Source organism: Aristolochia californica, unplaced genomic scaffold, assembly GCF_029961685.1.
Source record: "Aristolochia californica isolate CCGP_79_NKW_82.1479 unplaced genomic scaffold, dmAriCali1.0.hap1 SCAF_7, whole genome shotgun sequence".
Classification (NCBI taxonomy): Eukaryota; Viridiplantae; Streptophyta; class Magnoliopsida; order Piperales; family Aristolochiaceae; genus Aristolochia; species Aristolochia californica.
The window spans coordinates 4,647,090-4,668,259 of NW_027182268.1; the positions used below are offsets into that span (position 1 = coordinate 4,647,090).

Below are 21,170 nucleotides of genomic sequence, written 5' to 3' on the forward strand. Positions count from 1 at the left end.
ATCCGGATTCTGCAGTATATTGTGAATCATATGGATGAAGCGGACGGGACGAGTCGAACTCTCGTCGAATTTTTGTTTCAATCTCTTTTCCCCAGTCTTCCATCTCTCGGTGTCTTTCTTCTCTCGTATCTTCTTCCTCCGAAATTTTTTTCTTTCCTCTCGGCCTCCGTCTCCCTTCTCCATCTCACTTTTCCCTTCGCCCTTTCGCTTTCCCTTCTCCCTCTCGCCACCGCCGCCGCACCTAATCCTTCCCCCCACGCATTGCCTTCTCAGCTGCCCGTCGTCGTCGACTCCCGTAGCCTCACCCTCGCCTCGCCGTACCCCAGCCAAAGCAGCTGCACCAAACCCTCTCCCGTCATCGTCACCCCCTACCACTGCCTGCCATCATCAGATCAGTCGGCCACCACTCTTGTCGATGCCGCATAGAACCCCCCAGATACCTAAGTTGAGGAGCAAAATTATTTTCCCCCTTGGACGCCCCGTCCCAGCACTAGAGGCAATTTGGGTGGACAAAATTGCATAGTCTTGGGGAAAAGCAGAGGGTATGAATAGGATATCCTTTTTTTTATATAAAAAGAAAAAAAAAACTCGCACGTGCAGGGATTTTATTCCTTAACGCAGGAATTTTATTAATCGGGTCGGACATCCGGATCGGGCTGTGGGTATCGGATCCAAGGCGGGTTCGAGATTAAGATAGGAAAGCACCGCGCGCTTTCGCATTCCGCTTCTATTTAAGAGGACCAAACGCACTGCACCAGAAGAACTGCCAAGTGCAACCGTCGGAAACTAAAGTGTGGAGGATGGGTAAGAAAAGGACGGAGATAAAGGAGATCCAGGAGAAGGATCGCAGGCAGGTGACATTCTCGAAGCGACGCATGGGTTTGTTCAAGAAGGCAGCAGAATTTTCCGTTCTGACCGGTGCTCAGGTGGCCATGTTCACGTTTACACCCGACGGAAAGATTTTCACCTTCGGCCAGCCCTCCGTTGATGCCGTTGTTGACGCCTATCTTGGAGGATCGACGGGGAGCATCTCCGGTACTAATCGCTGCTCTGAGGAAGAAGCTGAAGTAATTATGACGAAGGTTTGCGATCTCCAGCGTCAGATCGATGTCGAGAAAGCCAAGAATCGTGTTGTGGAAGAGTTGAAGATGAACGCCAGCGTCTGCGAAGCATCTGCCGCTTGTCAACAAATCGGCATCGCAGGATGACATGTTTGATGACTTGGAGTTGGGAGTCTTTATTGAGTGGTGTTTTTCCGGAGTTCGATGTTCCTCCTTGTTAAACATAGTTCGTCATTGTTGTTATAGCAGCTCCTGGTCGCTACCTTTCGGACAGACATTCTAGAATTGTAACTGTCGATCACAGTTGGGCTGATTCTTTAATTTTCCAAGCAAAGATTCTTGTTTTTATATTTTGGTAGGTTGATTATCGGTGGGATTTTTAATTTTTTGTAATTTGCAATTATCAGACATTCCACACTTGTAATTTTTACCGATCACAAATCAGATACTTCTTGCTTGTATTCTTTTGATAGATTATCTGTACAGTTAGTTTTACTCAGTAATGTGAATTTTAATGTTCTTGAAAAATTTCGTGCTTCCAAATCGTCAATAGGCATTGCCGGAAACAACACCGTCGTCAAAATTATGCTCAGAGTCGGCGGGTGGGAATCGTCTGTTTCTAACCTTTGCTTCGTCCCAGATCAGTAATCTTCAATCAAAAAACGGAAAGTGAAAAAGAGATACTGGGAGATTTGATAGGCAGAGATTTTATTTTTTAGAGATTTGATTGGCTGTCCTTCTTTCAAAACCTGAATCCTTTCCGTGGGTTAATTACTTTTCTCTTTCCGTTCACACTGTGGAAACCCTCTTGTCCAGTCGAAACAGATTCGGACGCGAGATTTTGTTTAGTTGCTTCTCTGCTTTGTCTTTCTTATCAAGTAATGATGTTAAACTCGACCAATTAGTGGTGTTAAATTCGACCAGGTCACTTACTTGAGGTGACAAGGGTGTCCAGTTGGAGTCGAACAAGGTTTTATAAACGTGATGTTATAAACGTCCTTGAAAGTTTGTGAGTTGTCTTCTAAGTAATCAACCAATAGTATTACTCGTTAGCTTTGTTACTAATTAGCACCAACGATTTTACAGATTTCGACCAACCTATCTGATATTGTCTGAGTTAATGGAACAGCTGGGTTTACGATGTTGCATCCTTCAGCAATCAGCATAATTCAGGAGGGAGTGAGACCCCTTCCGTTGAAGGGGGGTTAGCCGGGGAGATGGAGGTTGATGCTTATAGGCGTTGTCAAAGTCCTAGGCAAAAATATTTCCCAAGAGGTCACCCATCCAAGAATTATTCTTGCCCAAGCTCGCTTAACTTTGGAATTCTAAATCAGATACCTAGCCAATACAACCCGAAAAGACAAGCCGTTTAAGGTGCGGAAAGCCAAGTATCTAACTCAGACCACAAACTTTAACAAGAGTGGACGGAACCACTCTAACAGGCGTCTCTTCCCACTTCGCTTTTATGATCGCTATCTTCTTGAGTCTTTACGTCCAGATGCTAGGCCTCTCACCAAATGCAGTGATACTTCTGTTGCACTTGGTCTGGATCTCTTTTACTTGATTTTGTTGTTATGCTATCTTTCATTTCTTTAGTTATAATACTGAAGCAGTATAATTTTACTTGTCTCGAGGACCTGTAACATCTGCAAATGGCTCAGCATTGGCCAAAATTGGATGCACGGTTAGTGTTTGTCTAATTGAGTATTATTATTTATTTCCTTCAGTTATCTCCTTCTCAATCAGAACCTACTCCTGCCTCAGCTTCTATATCAAGTGTTGTTGTGGCTAGTAGGTTTGGTGTCTATAGGAACTCTGCCGCACCCCGCCTTCACCAATCAATCATTTTCAGAGTCACTCAAATCCTGGCTTAATGTAGTCTCAATGAGGAACAAATAGTCCATGTCAAAGAGTACAAGAGGGTGGAAGGAGAAATGTTTTAACACAGCACATCGGTAGCTAATACTGGTTCTGAAGTTAGGAGAGAAGTCAATGCTGGAATTGCAAGAGTGTCACACATGGAGCGCCTTGAAATTAGAGATAATAATGCCAAAGGGAGTGGCCCTTCTTTATCAAACCGAACAGAGGATGTTTCAGTTTCGAAACCATTCAATTCCAGTATATTTTTCATTCCACCAGATAAATCTGAAGGTAATCCTCAACACCCATCAGACCCACAATTGCCAAAGTTTCAAACCAATGCGAAAGCCAGATATCTCATCATCACTGACTAAACCTTGTCTCCTTCGATTTTCTAAGCTTTCACTTTCTTTCTTCGATCTCAACTTTCAGGATTCTGGTGGAATATGGAATACTGTGGAAGGAGCATACAGAAGAAAAAATTCACTGCAATCAGCTATTGGCTCCTATGAAAGCTGCATGTTGATGGATTCCATTGGGAACAATATTACACTACCTGGGCAAGATACCTTTGTACAATCCCCTGAAACCTTATGTGCAGAATATGTTAGACTTGATGTCTAATAATAATAAAATAAATATCATAGAAATTGATATTAAATCCTCCATAATTCCATTATCATGAAAGCCATACATATATCATAGAATTGAAATAAGAAGAATAAAGATAGCGCACCTTTCATCTTGAAGAATATAAATAGAACTCGAAGTGTACAAGATAACCTTTGATAATTCGTTTACAAGTGATAAACGTGCTCCTGTTCAGCCAGACTGGTTGTGTAAATAGCCTTAGCATCACTTGTAAGACCATGGAGGAATTTATAGATTTCCAAAGGGTGTGACACTAATGACTATTCATAAGGATACATCCCCTTAGGAGAGATACATCCTCTAAGGAGATATACGTCCCCTAAGGAGAGATACATCTCCTTATGCCCAAGGGATGTGTCCAGTCAATGCACCCAATGAATCTACCTCTACAGGGGGATGTGCTGGCCATTATTCCCTGTACTGAACATCCAATGACAAAGTATCTAGAAGTAGGCCCCATGCCACTAAAATCATGGTAATTTTATTTTATAAATAATATCTTTGAAACCATAATTCCAACAAACTCCCACTTTGTTTCAAATTCCAATTTTCGAAAAAAACATTTGAAAAATCAATCTTGACACATAAAACCATACCATGACCATAGGCATTACCTTAAACACTTTAATATAAATGTATAGTTAACCCGGGCCTACACAATAAATATCTTAGATATCCAAGGCTGGGGAATAAACCAAATCCATACTTGTCAAATTTGCCAGTTCAGCGGTCTCCATTCATAGCATACTCGGACCTGAACTGAGAGTAAAGCTTTGTACCAGTTCGAGTATTAGCCACAAAGGTAATTATGCCTAATCAGTACCATAGGCCTGAATAATTTAGAATCCAACCATACCTTCCTATTGAGACCCTTTCGTATATACATATAAGTATATACTTAATAGAAAAATTGGACATCAAGGCATCTCATCGTCCACTCAGTACCTAAGGAGCTCAGGGTAAAGCTCTATACCAGCATGAGTATTAGCCGTAAAGGAAACTGTGCCTATGCAGTCCCATTGACCTGGACAATTTAGAAACTCAACCGTCATTCCCTATTGAGACCCTCACATATACACGTACAAGTGCACACCTAATAGGGAAGCTAAATCTCAAGGCATACACTGAGTACTCATATTATCACACAAAAGCATATGCATTCTTTCAAAATCATTCCATGGAATATAAATTACAATGTCATGACATACATAATATTACAAATCATTGAGACCACAATGCATACAAAACAATATTCTCCCACTTGGTCTCACCAATTATAAACAATTCAAACCCATGTTCCCCACATGGAAAGTGAAACTGGTCACGGGAAGACACTTGGTTAGTGGATCAGCTAAGTTTTCTGGAGAAGATATCTTATAAATAACCACTTCCCCCTTCCTCAGCATGTCTCGTGTGTAATGGTATTTCCCCTCGATATGTTTAGCCTTGGAGTGACACTTCAGATCTTTTATGATAACAATAGCAGATGCGTTATCACAAAAGAGATGAATAGGTCGCTCCACACAGTTTACCACAAAAGACTTCGCAAGAATTTGCGAAGATAGACAACCTCTCTTGTAGCTAAATTCATAGCCACATATTTTGCCTCTATGGTTGATTGCGCGACACACTTTTGCTTCTTACTTTTCCAAGAAATGGCACCTCCGCCAAACATAAAGATAAAACCAGAAGTAGATTTTCAAGTGTTAATACATCCTTGATAATCTGAGTCGAAATAACCTACCAAATCCAACTTGTCTGCTTGATAAGTCAAAGCATATGACTTTGTTCCTTTTAGATAGCGCATTACCCATTTTACCCCTTCCCAGTGAGTGAATCCTGGATTAGCCTAAAACCGGCTATGAATCCCAACAGCGTCAGCAAGATCAGGTCTTGTACATATAAGAGCATACATAAAACTCCCCACAGCAGAAGAGTATGGATACGTAGATTCGTCCAACTTATCTTTAAGGCGAGAAGGACACTCCACCTGGCTCATCTTTTTAGTGCTACCATAAGGTACTTTACCTTGTATACAGTTGGATATGTGAAACCGATCCAAAAGAGTGTCGATTTACTTCTCTTGAGACAAACTCAATTTTCGCAAAGATCTATCCCGTAGAATTTTAATGCCAAGAATGTAAGAAGCTTCCCTAAGGTCTTTCAAATCAAATGTTTGAAACAACCATGTCTTTATACCTTGGAGTAACTGAATATCATTCTTGGCTAATAAAATATCATCTACGTATAAAGTAAGTAAAGCAATGCGATTTCCCACTGTTTTGATAAAAACACAATGATCTTCTGTATCCCGAGTAAAACCATACGTTGTAATTGCTTCATTGAACTTGATATTCCATAATCTTGAGGCTTGTTTCAAACCGTAAATAGACTTGTCCAACTTACACACCTTTGCTTCAGTTTCAGGTCTAACAAATCCACGTGGTTGTTCCATATAAATATTCTCATCCAAATTTTCATTTAGAAAAGCGGTTTTAACATCCATTTGGAACAACTCATAGTCATAATATGCAACCAATGTCAGGAGAGCTCGAATAGACTGTATTCTTGCAACAGGAGAGAATGTTTCATCATAATCAATCCCGTATTATTGAGTAAAACCCTTGGCAACAAGATGAGCTTTGAATCTTTCAACTTTACCTCAACATTTCTCTTCCTTGTAAAAATCCACTTGCACTTAATGGGCTTAACCGATGTAGGAGAGGATCAACAAGTTTCCAAACTTCATTTTTATACATAAAGTCCACCTCTTCTTCCATTACAGACTTCCACTTGTCGGAATCCACATCAAAGAGTGCTTCCTCGTAAGTGACAGGATCAGTAACATCTTCATTCATCCTTGTTCTTTCATAAGTTTCTCCAGCATAGATATAAAATCTGAAAATGATAGGAGTTGACTAGGTTTTATTTCTCTAGTCCCTCTTCGAATATCCGTTTGGGTGGAATTCTCTATATTAGAAGGAGATTCAAAAGAAGATATTTCAACATATTCTTCCAAGTCAGACTTCGTACCTAAATCTTCATCACAATCAAATTTATCCTCAATGAATTTTACATGTCTACTTTCAATAATCACCTTCTCCTTGGGATCATATAACCTATATCCTTTCGAATGTTCAGAGTACCCAACGAATAAACATCTTCGAGTCTTAGCCTTCAATTTGTCCTTAGGATCAAGTTTTAAAACATGAGCAACACATCCCCATACTTTAAAATGGTTAAGACTAGGAGTTTTGTCTTACCATACCTCATAAGGTGTTTTCTCAACAGACTTTGAAGGTACTCTATTTGAGATATAGGTAGCTCTCAATAGTGCTTCACCCCAAAAGGATATTGGCAAATTTGCAAGTGCCATCATAGATCTTACCATCTCTAATAAGGTTTGATTTCTCCTTTCAGTAATACCATTCTATTCATGTGTATAAGGCATGCTAGACATTGGATAATCCTGTTTGACTTACAAAATTCAGAGAATAACTCCAAACAATACTCTCCAACTTTGTTGGTGTGCAATGTTTTGATCTTCCTTCCTGTGGTATTTTCTACCTCCAATTTGAAGGTTTTCAAATAATCTAAGGCCTCATTTTTTCTATGCAGTAAATATACTCTTCCATATCTTGAGAAATTATCTATAAATGTGATAAAATACAAATGACCATTACGAGTATTCACATTCATAGGTCCACATATATCAGAATGAATAATATCCAAAACATGAGAACTTCTTCAGCCTTTGGACGGAAAGGATATCTTTGTCATTTTTCCATATATACAACACTCACAAATAGGAAAATCATTATGTGAAAGATTTTTCAATAATCCTTGTGTCACAAGTCTTGTAATTCTATCCTTGTTTATATGCCCTAGTAGTAAATGCCACAAATACAATTCATTTTCTTTAATATCTGAAGAAGTAGAAACATTGAACACCATATTTCCACTAAGTTGCAATTGATATAGACCAGAATTCGAAAACCTCTCAAAATAACTTTATCATCTTGTAACATAAGAAACTTTCCACTTCCAAAATAAAATGTAAATCCAAGTTTCTCAAAAAAAGATACAAATAATAGACTTCTTCTCATAAAAGGAGCATAAAGACAATCTTCTAAATAAAAAAACTTATTATCAACAAGGTTTAGCCGATAAGTTCCCACGCCTTCCACAATGGCCTTTTCATCATTTCCCATGTAAATAAAGCTTGTTTTGTCCTCAATCTATCTTAGCTCCTTGAAGCCTTGTAACTCATTCGATACATGAACAGTTGCACCAGAATCAACCCACCAACTAAAAGGCTTGATATAAATAGTACAAGTTTCAAGAGATAAGAACTCACTAGTGTTCTCCTATTGCTCTTCTTGCATAGTTTTCAAAGCCCTACAATACTTTTTTATATGTCCTAGCTTATTACAAAAGAAGCAAACACGTTGATTTGCATGTACTTCAACCCTTTGTTGATTAACATTTATGTCCTTAAAGTTTTGAAATCGAAAGTTTTTCCCTTCTTCTTAAAATTCTTTTTCTTCAGCTTCAAAACTACGTTAGTGCTAGGTGAAGGTTTATCTAACTCCATAGTTGGATTGAGTCTTTCGAACTGGTGGTCGATCATATTAACCAAATCAAATATAGTCCACTTCTTGTTGGACAAAGAATAAAATTCTTGAATATATTTGAGAGATTTGGGTAAAGAGTTGATAATGGTGATCACTTTAGTTTCTTCATCCATTGGTCTACCATGATATTGTAACTCATCTGCGATGGCAAGCATGTGATTTACATGTTTTCTCACATAAGCATTTTCTGCGCATTTGGCAAGAGTGAACTTTTGCCATAAGTTATTAATGTGAGTAGACGATTTTTTACCATATTTAGCCTCAATCTGGTCGAGAATCTCTTTTGTAGTGGGGACATGAAAATAAGTCATCAAGAGAGTCTCACTTAGAGTCCCAAAAATATGTGACCTAGAAATTTCATTAGCATCAACCCACACCTTGAATTTTCTAAGGTCCTTATACTGTTTTAGATTATCAAGGTAGTTTATTCGGGAAGGTCTTTGAGGAAGAGTATCCACTTTGATAAATTTTATCAAACCTAGAGCCTCGTAGCATTAAGTCAACCCGTTGTGACCAGTTCACATAATTAGTCTCATCAAGTACATTTTTCTTTAGGGACTCTGCAAAATTATGTTCACTACTAGATTTTATATTAACAATAGTTGGCAAACAACTCAAATAAAGATAAAATATGAACAAAAAATAAAGGAGAGACAAAAGAACAAGGAATTTCTTTAATATAATTTTTATCTCTATCTACAAAACTTGAGTACATGGGTATTTATATTACTCAATATTAATCAATAGATACGTCTTATCACTCCAATAGTCACTAATCAATAGATGTATCTTATCACATCTAAAGACATTAGTCAATGGATGCATCTTTTCACATCAAAAGACATTAGTCAATGGATAGATCTTTTCACATCAAAAGACATTAATCAATGGATGCATTTTTTCACATCAAAAGACATTAACCATTGAATGCATCTTATTTTTGTTTTCGTTGAACAACCTGTAGTAAATTGACAATAACTTCTTCTAGAAAACATCAATTCTTGAATAGTATGATTCATTGGAACCTAGATAGGTATAGTTTTCCAATGACATTATTTGCATCATTTAAATGAGAATAGACCCTTCAAATGTTTCTCTGATTCCAATCAAGTTTAATATCCAACACCCCCTCTTAAACTTGATATCTTTGCAACACCGATCAACATTCTTAGCTTCTGAAAACTTTCATATTTGAGAGACTTTGTGAAAATGTCAGCAGCTAATTAAAAACCAATGAGAGAATTTAGGAGAAAACTCAACAAGGGCACTTGTTGATCGTTGTTGCAAAGATATCTAAATATAACCATCAACATGATATCCATAGATATTTCAATTCCATTGATCAAAGTACATGTTTCTTGGGGCTAATCAAAACCGACTCATTAATTAAATTTACCATCTAGAAATTATCATTCCACTGGTAGGTGGCAACCCCAATTTAAAGGCATTTTATTTTTTGAACTTGAGAGGCATGATATTTTCAGTTTTTTTATGATATTTTTTATAATAAGTTTTTTAACAACTGGAAAGGCTGCTTGGAGAGGCCCCCTCCTACATAAAATGATAGTAAACACAAAGAAGAGTGAATAGAGATGGAAGATGGGGTTTTCCTAGAGGACTGAGAGTGGTTGTGCCAAAATGTATTTAAGAGACCTAGGTTTCAAGTATTTGGATCTGTAAGGTTTTTGTATTATTTTTGGTTTTCTAACTTTTAACTCTATATTATAAAGTGTAAATGTTGAAAATGTTAGAAAACAAAATGTTCAACGTACCACAGGACCAAAAGTATTTTATGTACATCCGAGAGGAGATTGTATGTATTTAAATTGAAGTATTTTTAAAATTTTGTAATTTATGTAAGAAATTTACACCTGTGTTTTTAAAATTTTTGGGTAAAAATTACTCTAGCGTTGAGCAATATAGGATTACCTATCAATCACAGTACGAGTGGACCAAAGGGTTTGAAGTACATTATGTAAATATAAAAACTCAATTATTTTTATCATTTATATGTTTTATTCAATTCAAAATGTATTATTGTAACTAGGTCTTGTTATTTTCAATAGGAAGACATATAATGGATGGTGCGACAGGTACAAGAGGTTGGTCAGCCAATCCAAGAGCATGCCATAGTGTAGGTCATACGGGTATAGGTTTGGGTACACCAAGGGGATGAGTGTAACTCAGCCACTTGCTCCCAAGTTGCCTCGACCACTTTGAGTCAAACTTAGGAGCAGTTGAGTTGGACTCAGGAGCAGCTTATGTATGTACATAGATAAAATAAAGAGTCTCACCAGTTAATTAAAGAGCAATGAAACTCTTTAAGAGTTGAGTACATGGAGAAGATGAAGTCTATACAATTGGCTCTTTAGGATGAGATGCACAGGTTCTTTACACATCTATAGACTTAGGGTTAGTTATCTTTACACATATGTAGACTTAGGGTTCTTTACATATATGTAGACTTGAGTTGAATTTTTTATAGTTTTTTTTACAACTTGTATATGGTTTTTGCTTTTTTGTGTATTTTTTGTTAAACATATTTTTTATAATAAATTATTTTTAATTAATTTTTATTTTTTCATTTTACTTGTTTATTTTTTATTTCATCTTAACATGACAAAATATAATTTAAATCATCATAATTAATAAAATATTTAAAACACCTTTTGCAAATGAAATTCTAAAATTTATGACAAAAAATAATTAATTTTTTAAAAGGTTTAGACAACATCAATGAATTTTGAAATTCGTTGAAAAAAGTCATAAACGTGATGGCAATGAATTTGGGTATTCGGTAGCTTAGGGGGGGGGGCTTAGTCAACTTGACATAAGAGATGAACTTTAATCACATTACTCAGTTCATCTCCTAACATCGTTAGTAGAGCTCATGTGCCCGATACATGTTCATGATTTAGATGAAACCAAAAATCATCTCCGCGGTTTAGGGAATCCGGATTCTGCAGTATATTGTGAATCATCTGGATGAAGCGGACGGGACGAGTCGAACCCTCGTCGAATTTTTGTTTCAATCTCTTTTCCCCACTCTTCCCTCCCTCGGTATCTTTCTTCTCTCGTCTCTTCTTCCTCCGAAATTTTTTTCTTCCTCTCGGCCTCCATCTCCCTTCTCCCTCTCACTTTTCCCTTCCCCCCTTTCACTTTTCCCTTCTCCCTCTCGTCGTCGCCGCTGCACCTAATCCTTCCCCCCACGCATCGCCTTCTCAGCCGCCCGTTGTCGTTGACTCCCATAGCCTCACCCTCGCCTCGTCGTACCCCTAAGTTGAGTTTTTTTAAAAAAAAAAAAAAAATCGCACGTGCAGAGATTTTATTCCTTAACGCAGGATTTTTATTAATCGGGTCGGACATCCGGATCGGGCTGTGGGTATCGGATCCAAGGCGGGTTCGAGACGAAGATAGGAAAGCACCGCGCGCTTTCGCATTCCGCTTCTATTTAAGAGGACCAAACGCACTGCACCAGAACAACTGCCAAGTGCAACCGTGGGAAACTAAAGTGTGAAGGATGGGTAAGAGAAGGACGGAGATAAAGGAGATCCAGGAGAAGGATCACAGGCAGGTGACATTCTCGAAGCGACGCAAGGGTTTGTTCAAGAAGGCAGCAGAACTTTCCGTTCTGACCGGTGCTCAGGTTGCCATGTTCACGTTTTCACCCGACGGAAAGATTTTCACCTTCGGCCAGCCCTCCGTTGATGCCGTTGTTGACGCCTATCTTGGAGGATCGACGGGGAGCATCTCCGGTACTAATCGCTGCTCTGAGGAAGAAGCTGAAGTAATTATGACGAAGGTTTGCGATCTCCAGCGTCAGATCGATGTCGAGAAAGCCAAGAATCGTGTTGTGGAAGAGTTGAAGATGAACGCCAGCGTCTGCGAAGCATCTGCCGTTTGTCAACAAATCGGCATCGCAGGATGACATGTTTGATGACTTGGAGTTGGAGTCTTTATTGAGCGGTGTTTTTCCGAAGTTCGATGTTCCTCCTTGTTAAACATAGTTCGTCATTGTTGTTATTGCAGCTCCTGGTCGCTTCCTTTCGGACAGACATTCCACACTTGTAATTTTTACCGATCACAGATCAGATACTTCTTGATTGTATTATTTTGATAGATTATATGTACGGTTAGTTTTACTCAGTAATTTGCATATTTAAGCTGACGTTTACATTCAATCTAAATATCTGATTCTTTAAAGTGAATTTTCATGTTCTTGAAAAAATTTGTGCTTCGAAATCGTCAATTGGCATTGCCGGAAACTACACCGTCATCAAAATTAGGCTCAAAGTCAGCGGGTGGGAATCGTGTGTTTCTAACCTTTGCTTCGTCCCAGATCAGTAATCTTCAATCGAAAAACGGAAAGTGAAAAAGAGATACTGTGGGCTGTGGGTTAGAGAGAGATTTGATAGGCAGAGGCACGTTCCACGTTTCTTTCTTTTCTCTTTCCGTTCACACTGTGGAAACCCACTTGTCCAGCTAACGACCAGGTCACTTACTTAAGGTGTCCAGTTGGAGTGTAACAAGGTTTTATAAACGTGATGTTATTGGTCATTATAAGTTCATTTTTTAAAAAAAAATAATACCAAATGGACCCTTTGGATCCTTGGTTTGAAGTCCTTCCCTTTCCATAATCTCTCCTTTGTTGATGGTTGTAGCTATTTTTAATTTATCATCAGGCCTAATAGTTTTTCAGATGAATGGTTTCTTGAGTAGGTCTCTAGTTGGTTTCAAAAATATGTAAATATATAAAAAAATAAGTTGATCAACGATATCAGTCTTCACATAATTACAGCAGAGTTATAAACTTAGGTGTGAACCTTTTTCAAACCTCACAATAAAATTTTGACCTTACTTTAAGAGAAGTAAACATATAATGAAAAGACTTTGCAGATGGATGACCCAACCGATTATGCCATAACTGTATATCATTTTCAGTAGTAGAAATCATATTTATTTTCGGCACGTCCAAGTAGTAAAGCCCCCCTTGTTCATGGCCTCCACCAATCACCGGCTTCATTATAAGATCCTGAAAAACACATGAAGTAGGTGAGAAAGTAACAGAGCAATTAAAATATTTTGTCAGCTGAGTAACATATAATAGATTCAAAGGGAAAGTAGGAACGAAAAGAATATCAGTGAGCGGAAATGAGGGTGTGACAGAAGTGGAGATAGAGAATGTAATAAATTTTTATTACTTGTAAGATGTTCGGAAGCTCCTGAGTCAATTATCCAGGATGAAGATGAGGCAGATAGCATACTTGAAGCGGTAGTGGTAGCAGTAGTTGCGGAGGAACTAGGAGAAGAACTCAACATTGTCTTCATTTTCTAAAATAGCTCATACTCTTCATCAATAAAAAATTTATGTGCTAATGATTTTGTGGTATTCTTCTTTTGTATTACTTATAAAAGGCTTGATTAACCCTTATCAATTCTGGCTGTCCATTTGCTTTATAGCATATTTCTTTATAATAGCTATATTGTCTACAATAAGTGCATGCCTTGTAATAACAATGATCTATAGTGTGGCCAAATTTTTTACAATAAGTACATTCTTTCCCATCTACTCTACCAGCACCAAGCCTTCCACATCTTCCTCTGCCTCCTCTATAACCTCGGCCTCGGCCACGGTCAGATGATGGAAAAATTGGAAGAGAAGAAAAACTAAAAAAATGAAAAAATAAAAATAAAAATATTACACAATTTAAAAAGGATAAATTATAATTATAATGAAAATAAGAGGATAAGGAATTTTTTTAAAATAGATTAATTAAACTATGAAATGAAGAAAATTTAGCAAGAATCAGTAGAAGAAAGAGAACCGATTTATATAATTAGGGTTTAAGGTACGACTACCTTTTTTTAATAATGGGATAGAACAAAAGCATTAATTTTTTTACAACAAAAATAAATGACAATTCAAAGACAAAAAAATAAAAATCAAACAAAACCATAATTAGTTTGCTAAATTTTTATTTTTCTGGTTAAGTATTTTTCTAAGTTAAGTATTTTATTATTTAAATTTTATATTTTATATTTTATGATTTAATTTTTATTTAATATATTAAAGATTTTTTCTAATTTTTTTATTTATATTTACTTTCCGTTTAAATTTTCTAGAGAGAAGTGAAGAATCTCTTTTTAATCGGGTCGGACATCCGGATCGGGCTCTGGGTATCGGATCTGAGGCGGTAAGATAGGAAAGCACCGCGCGCTTTCGCATTCCGCTTATATATAAGAGGACCAAACGCAATGCACCAGAAGAACTGCCAAGTGCGACCGTGGGAAACTAAAAGAGTGAAGGATGGGGAAGAGAAGGACGGAGATAAAGGAGATCCAGGAGAAGGATCGCAGGCAGGTGACATTCTCGAAGCGACGCAAGGGTTTGTTCAAGAAGGCAGCAGAGCTTTCCGTTCTGACCGGTGCTCAGGTGGCCATCTTCGCGTTTTCACCCGGCGGAAAGATTTTCACCTTCGGCCAGCCCTCCGTTGATGCCGTTGTTGACGCCTATCTTGGAGGATCGACGGGGAGCGTCTCCGGTACTACTCGCTGCTGTGATGAAGAAGCTGAAGTAATTATGACGAAGATTTGCGATCTCCAGCGTCAGATCGATGTCGAGAAAGCCAAGAATCGTGTTGTGGAAGAGTTGAAGATGAACGCCAGCGTCTGCGAAGCATCTGCCGCTTGTCAACAAATCGGCATCGCAGGATGACATGTTTGATGACTTGGAGTTGGAGTCATTATTGAGTGGTGATTTTCCGGAGTTCGATGTTCCTCCTTGTTAAACATAGTTCGTCATTGTTGTTACTGCAGCTCCTGGTCGCTTCCTTTCGGACAGACATTCTAGAATTGTAACTATCGATCACAGTTGGGCTGATTCTTTAATTTTCCAAGCGAAGATTCTTGTTTTAATATTTTGGTAGGTTGATTATCGGTGGGATTTTTAATTTCTTGTAATTTGCACTTGTAATTTTTACCGATCACAAATCAGATACTTGTTGCTTGTATTCTTTTGATAGATTATCTGTACCGTTAGTTTTACTCAGTAATTTGCATATTTAAGCTGACGTTTACATTCAATCTAAATATCTGATTCTTTAAAATGAATTTTCATGTTCTTGAAAAATTTCGTGCTTCAAAATCGTCAATTGGCATTGCGGGAAACAACACCGTCATCAAAATTATGCTCAGAGTCGGCGGGTGGGAATCGTCTGTTTCTAACCTTCGCTTCGTCGCAGATCAGTAATCTTCAATCGAAAAACGGAAAGTGAAAAAGAGATACTGTGGGCTGTGGATTAGGGAGAGATTTGATAGGCAGAGGCACGTTCCACGTTTCTTTCAAAACCTGGGTTAATTACTTTTCTCTTTCCGTCCACACTGTGGAAACCCTCTTGTCCAGGAAATCTCCAGTCGAAACAGATTCGGGCGCGAGATAGTGTTGAGTTGCTTCTCTGCTCTGTCTTTCTTATCAAGTACTGATGTTAAATTTGACCAATTAGTGGTGTTAAATATATCAGTCTTCACATAATACCACCAGTGTGATAAATATATAACAATACACCATGACCTAAACTCTATTGATTAATAAGTTAATACCGGATACTTAACATATGAGGAATACTTCAGTTTAAACTTAGGTTATGAATTTTTCTCAAACTTGAAAGGAAAGGGGAAGAATGGATGAAAAACTGATTGTTGTGGTCCTCTTCCTTAGCACCCGTGATGTCTAAGGCCTCTCTCACTATGCAAATCTAGTGAGTTTAGCTTCCAAGAATTCTCAAACTCGTCGAAAACGGGGAAAATGAGAGGAAGAGAGAGAGAGAGAAAGAGAAAGAGTTTTGTGAGTGAGTGTGTGAGCACAAAATATAGAAAAAGTCTGGTGTAGAAGCAACACAAAAGTAGTTGGAGGAAGAAGAGATGGCTAGAGAAAATCCTTGGGGAGGAACAATTAGGATTTTTTTCCAAGACAAAGTTACCCTTATACTTGATCTGATGGTAACCACCCCGATCCATGTTGATCGAGTATTCTCCCTTCTTGATATTGATGATAACAAAACTTAATTGAACTAACACTTATAAATCTAATATTTCATATACATTTTCTTAAAGAGAGACCAAATTCAAGGTCTAAAGCATTGAATCTACACAAGCTTTTCAAATACCTCAAATTCCATGGAATATCAAAGAACTCTTGAAGAAGCACCCTCAAAAGAAAAAGAAGAAAAATTGAATACTATAGTTCAAAAATTATTGAGTTAAGAAAAAAAACTCAGTCCATGTAAGAGAGTAGTTAATTTCTTCCAAAACTTTAGGTACAATACAAATTTGGAGCTTTAGGACATATTTTGCATTCAAACATGTTTTTACAAATGCATACATATATCTCATACATGTTACTATCACTTATGATAAAAATCTCACGCTTTAAAAATCTATATAGTGAACTAGCATTGGAACGATCTATCAACATTTGCCAATGATCGGTCAACCAAAATAAAATAGGCAAAAAATATAAAGCATGACCGATCAACCAAAGTTGACTAATCGATGATTCAGAACATGCCCGATATGTGTTATAAAGCATAATCGATCAACCCATTTCGATTGATTAATCAATATTACCCGATATGTGTTATAACGCATTTTCATGTTGATTGATTGATCAAATTCAGTGACTGGTTGATCTTACGAAACTTTGCCAATTAGGGACATAAAGCATGATCAGTCATACCATGTACATTGATTGATCATACTTGTTATATACTGTTAGTGGGAATTTTGATTAATCGATCATACCATGCACATTAATTGATCAACTTAAAACCCACAAGGAAGATATTGATCAATCATACCATGGATCAATAAGTCACATCCTTACTAAAAAATAACCATTACACATGATTCATCGATCAATCATTTTATTGCTAATTTTATATTTTGTGTACTTGGGTCTATGTGTGTTCATTTTTTCATAGAATTGTAATGTGAAATATTTATTTTAAGTTAAAGATCATACACAACTAGTAATAAATTACACAATCACCACATGAGGATTAATATTGATACATAATCCTTTATGTGTATTGCTAATCCACCCCAAATTGTTTGCACCTTGGAGCTAATTCACTATATTCATGTGTTAAATGGTATGTATATAAATAGTCACAAGGGCTAAAAAAAATGTTGTCCACAAATGGCTATATGTCACTCAAGTGACCCTATGCCCTTGTCTCCTTCCTCGCCCACTTCTCCCCACCCCGCACACAATATACCGGAAAGTAGAATTACATGGTAGTGAGCTCTTTAAGGAATTCCTATGGCAGCACTAGAAGGATATTTACAAAGCAAAGTTATAAACACCATCTAGAGGGGGAGTGTTAAAAGACACTCACGTGTGTAAGGGTGACATGACTAGTAAATAAGGAGAACTTTCATAAAGATTTCTTAGAACAATAGTTATACAAGCTGATGCATGTCTTGTTATATAATTTTCCTTTTGAAAAATGTAACCCTGGAAACATTGTAGTCATTGAAAACACCTTCCCACAACTATACATCCAACCTCAAGGCATAGGGTAGAGCATTCAAGCCTCTTCCTCTTAGCTCAAATTCTTCTCCTTACACCTCTTTCTCTTTTCCTCTTCTTTTTCTCCCTTGGTGTCTTCTCTCCTCTCTCCCAAGACCTAGATTTCCTCTCTTCTCTCTTTCTCTTGAGATCTCTTGTATATATGTGTTGGCCATAGAAAGCAACAATGCTTTGATAATAGAGTGTAGTGCATGCACGTCAACTAATTATGACGGCATGACATGAGGGGTGTAGGAAATGTTGCCAATTTTTTTTCGAAAAGTATCCTAAATTACTATCATACAATAGTAAACAATTGTGAGTCATGAATGAGCAAGGTGGAGTTAATAACTCAAGTGAACAATGAAGATGGATGTGATATGGGAGTCATAGTCTGCAACCTTTTCCATCTAGAATTAGAGGTATTAGGGCATTCTCCAGTATATTATGCGTTGTCGATGGTTGATTTGTGAGTTTATATATTTTGGTGTTACACAGAAAATGGATAAGAGTTGGATGAGAATTGTTCGCAATAAACCCTTGAGCCAAGAATATAAGAAAAGGGTTGAGACTTTTATTCATATGGGGTACACCAAATGTGTGGTATATTATGACAATAAGATGTGTTGTTCATGCAAAGTATGTGCTAATAAGTTTTTTGGATATATGCCAAATAGAGGATCACTTGTATGTGAACAGGATGTTGTCGTGCTACACTCGATGGACATTTTATGGGGAATAATTTGATGCATATAAGGAAAGACAAAATTTTACAACATGGGCTAATCATAAAAAATGAGGGTGGTATGGTGGTATCCATGATCTTATTCATGACGTATAAGATGCACATACCTTTATAAATGTTAGTCAACTAGGGTCCAATAGTAATGCCGAAGTGTCTAGAGTTGGACCAAGTGGGTTTGATAAATTCACTCATTTGTTCATGGACGCTAATAGGCTATTATATTCTAGTTGTCAGAGTTTCCCTAAGTTGAAGTTTCTTATCTATTTGCTCCATATCAAAATAGCTTCTAACACGAGCAATAAAGCATTGGATAATATACCTACTTTGCTAAAAGAAATGTTTCCTCCTGGGGAGTCAGTACCTTGTAACTAATGTGAGGCTAAACTTTTTTGAGTGAGTTAGGATTCCATTATGAAAAAATACATGCATGTACAAATGATTGTCCAACAATAACCTTCCACCGTACTGATTTGCAAACTCAAGAAAAACTCAAACAATGAAAATATAGGCACTACAACTATTTGAATGTAAAAGTTTTAATTAAACACTTAAAATAGTTAAAAATAATTTTTTTTCCACCAATCATTATAGATAAGAAAACCAAACACTAGTTATGGTACCAATTCTTGCTCTCATGATAAATCCGGAATTTCATGAACTGATCATAATTTATAGATATTTAAAAATAAAATATTGAGTACTTAATTGAAGAAGTTCCCCTTGTGTTCAAAGTCCACCAATCCTTCTCAACACGTCCTTATATAGAATTTACCGATTCATTAACCTATTTGACTCTAACTAGGTTTCCTCTTTTATCTAACTTCCAATTCAAACTCAAATTCTAGCCAATTGAGGTGTCCCTCAACAATTTATCCTAAATATAACACCTAACACATGGGATCCATCAAGTCCAATTCAAAATAAAGTTTTAAATAATTTAAAAAAAAATTTAAAATTTTTATTTATTAAACCATTTATGGGAATCAAAGTATCCATATACTTAATAATTTCCAAGTTTATTGATTTTACTAAAAAAAATCTATTTTACCTTTCCCTTTTCCAAACCTTATCATGTGCAAGTATAGGGGTAGGGAGTGTAGTATGGTGTGGAAGCACAATGGAAAAGCTCCAATGTTTGACAACGAGAGGGGAGGGGTGACCCCTTCCCTTGCTTGGCTCAAGGGAGGGGAGGAAGGCCCTCCCTTTTCACTATTTCTCCCACATGTGTGATACACAAGAGCTTCATCTTATTAGTAGTATTAATTTTTTTTTGTAATGTAACATTGTTGTTACCTCAATTTTTTTAAAAATATATATATAAAAATATATTGTCATGTAATTTAATTTTTTGTTTAAATCTAACTATTTTATATTTTAGGTGACTCATTACATAATGGTCCCTCCAATTTTTTCACTATAGAAAGAATGAAGGTGACCCATTTATATGGAGAAATTAATTTTATTCTTACTCTTCATATGAATTGGAGGGACCATTATGTAATGAATCAGACCCGGTCGAGTTATGTTTGTAAAACCTGTACTGACTCGGCCGTTAAGCGGTTAAAACCTTAAACCTAAACAGGTATTTAAAAAAAAAAAAAAAACCAAGGTTGAGATCGGGACCAAGAGGGGCTAGGGTTCATTTTATTTCCTTCGTCACATTCTTCCTTCTTAACTTTCTCACTGGTCGGCGTCAATTAGTAGCCGGCGCACTAATTTTCTACACTGGTGAGTTATTTTATGGGATGGTCAGATCTTAGGAGATAGCAATGTACTTACACGCATATCCTTTTTGGTCATGATAAGCTTCAAAAGCAACTTACAATCACCTTCTGGCGTTGTATACTAATCCTTTAGTACTCCGCTCAAACTCCGAATACATTTCAGACATCTTTCAGTTTTCATTATGATTTTCAATAATTGCGAACTATACAGGAGACTCTGAGTGTAAATGAAATGTTAGCAGCATGCTTTTAATGGATTATCAAATATCATATATTAACTACTTTGAAAACCTCAAATATAGTACACGAACTTGTGAGATCTCTGTCAAGTAGCCTCATGTAGTTCTGTAAGCTCCGCTTTCTGTTGTCTTCGAAGTAATCAACCAATAGTATTAATCGTTAGCTTTGTTACTGATTAGCACCAACGATTTCAGTAAGGGTTCATAGTGGCAAGAATTTCAGTAAGGGGTTAGCCGGGGAGATGGAGGTTGATGCTTATAGGCGTTGTCAAAGTCCTATGCAAGAGTACTTCCCAAGAGGTCACCCATCCTAGAATTACTCTTACCCAAGCTCGCTTAACTTTGGAATTCTAAGTCAGATATCTAACCAATACAACCCGAAAAGACAAGCCGTTTAAGGTGCGGAAAGCCAAGTACCAAACTCAGACCACAAACTCTAACAAGAGTGGACGGAACCACTCTGACATGCGTCTCTTCCCACTTCGCTTTTACGAATGCTATCTTCTTGAGTCTTTACGTCCAGATGTTAGGCCTCTCACCAAATGCAGTGATACATCTGTTGCACTTGGTCTGGATCTCTTTTACTTGATTTTGTTGTTGTGATATCTTTCATTTCTTTAGTTATAATACTGAAGCAGTATAATTTTACTTGTCTCGAGGGCCTGTAACATCTGCAAATGGCTCAGCA

General features: G+C 37.1%; 3 protein-coding genes across 3 annotated transcripts; all 3 read left to right on the top strand.

The window, feature by feature from the left end:
• The first annotated feature begins 800 nt into the window (after positions 1 to 800).
• On the top strand, positions 801 to 1,208 carry LOC137936263 (agamous-like MADS-box protein AGL61). Its single transcript, XM_068780847.1, has one exon. It carries the CDS (start codon positions 801 to 803, stop codon positions 1,206 to 1,208), a length of 408 nt encoding a protein of 135 aa, XP_068636948.1.
• Positions 1,209 to 11,726: 10,518 nt separating this feature from the next.
• LOC137936265 (agamous-like MADS-box protein AGL61) lies at positions 11,727 to 12,134 on the top strand. The gene has a single exon (XM_068780849.1). It carries the CDS (start codon positions 11,727 to 11,729, stop codon positions 12,132 to 12,134), a length of 408 nt encoding a protein of 135 aa, XP_068636950.1.
• Positions 12,135 to 14,513: 2,379 nt separating this feature from the next.
• On the top strand, positions 14,514 to 14,921 carry LOC137936266 (agamous-like MADS-box protein AGL29). The gene has a single exon (XM_068780850.1). It carries the CDS (start codon positions 14,514 to 14,516, stop codon positions 14,919 to 14,921), a length of 408 nt encoding a protein of 135 aa, XP_068636951.1.
• Positions 14,922 to 21,170: the final 6,249 nt, after the last annotated feature.

Excerpts from the sequence above, each read along its gene's own strand:
- LOC137936266 (XM_068780850.1), top strand. The coding sequence starts at position 14,514 with ATGGGGAAGAGAAGGACGGAGATAAAGGAGATCCAGGAGAAGGATCGC.
- LOC137936265 (XM_068780849.1), top strand. The coding sequence starts at position 11,727 with ATGGGTAAGAGAAGGACGGAGATAAAGGAGATCCAGGAGAAGGATCAC.
- LOC137936263 (XM_068780847.1), top strand. The coding sequence starts at position 801 with ATGGGTAAGAAAAGGACGGAGATAAAGGAGATCCAGGAGAAGGATCGC.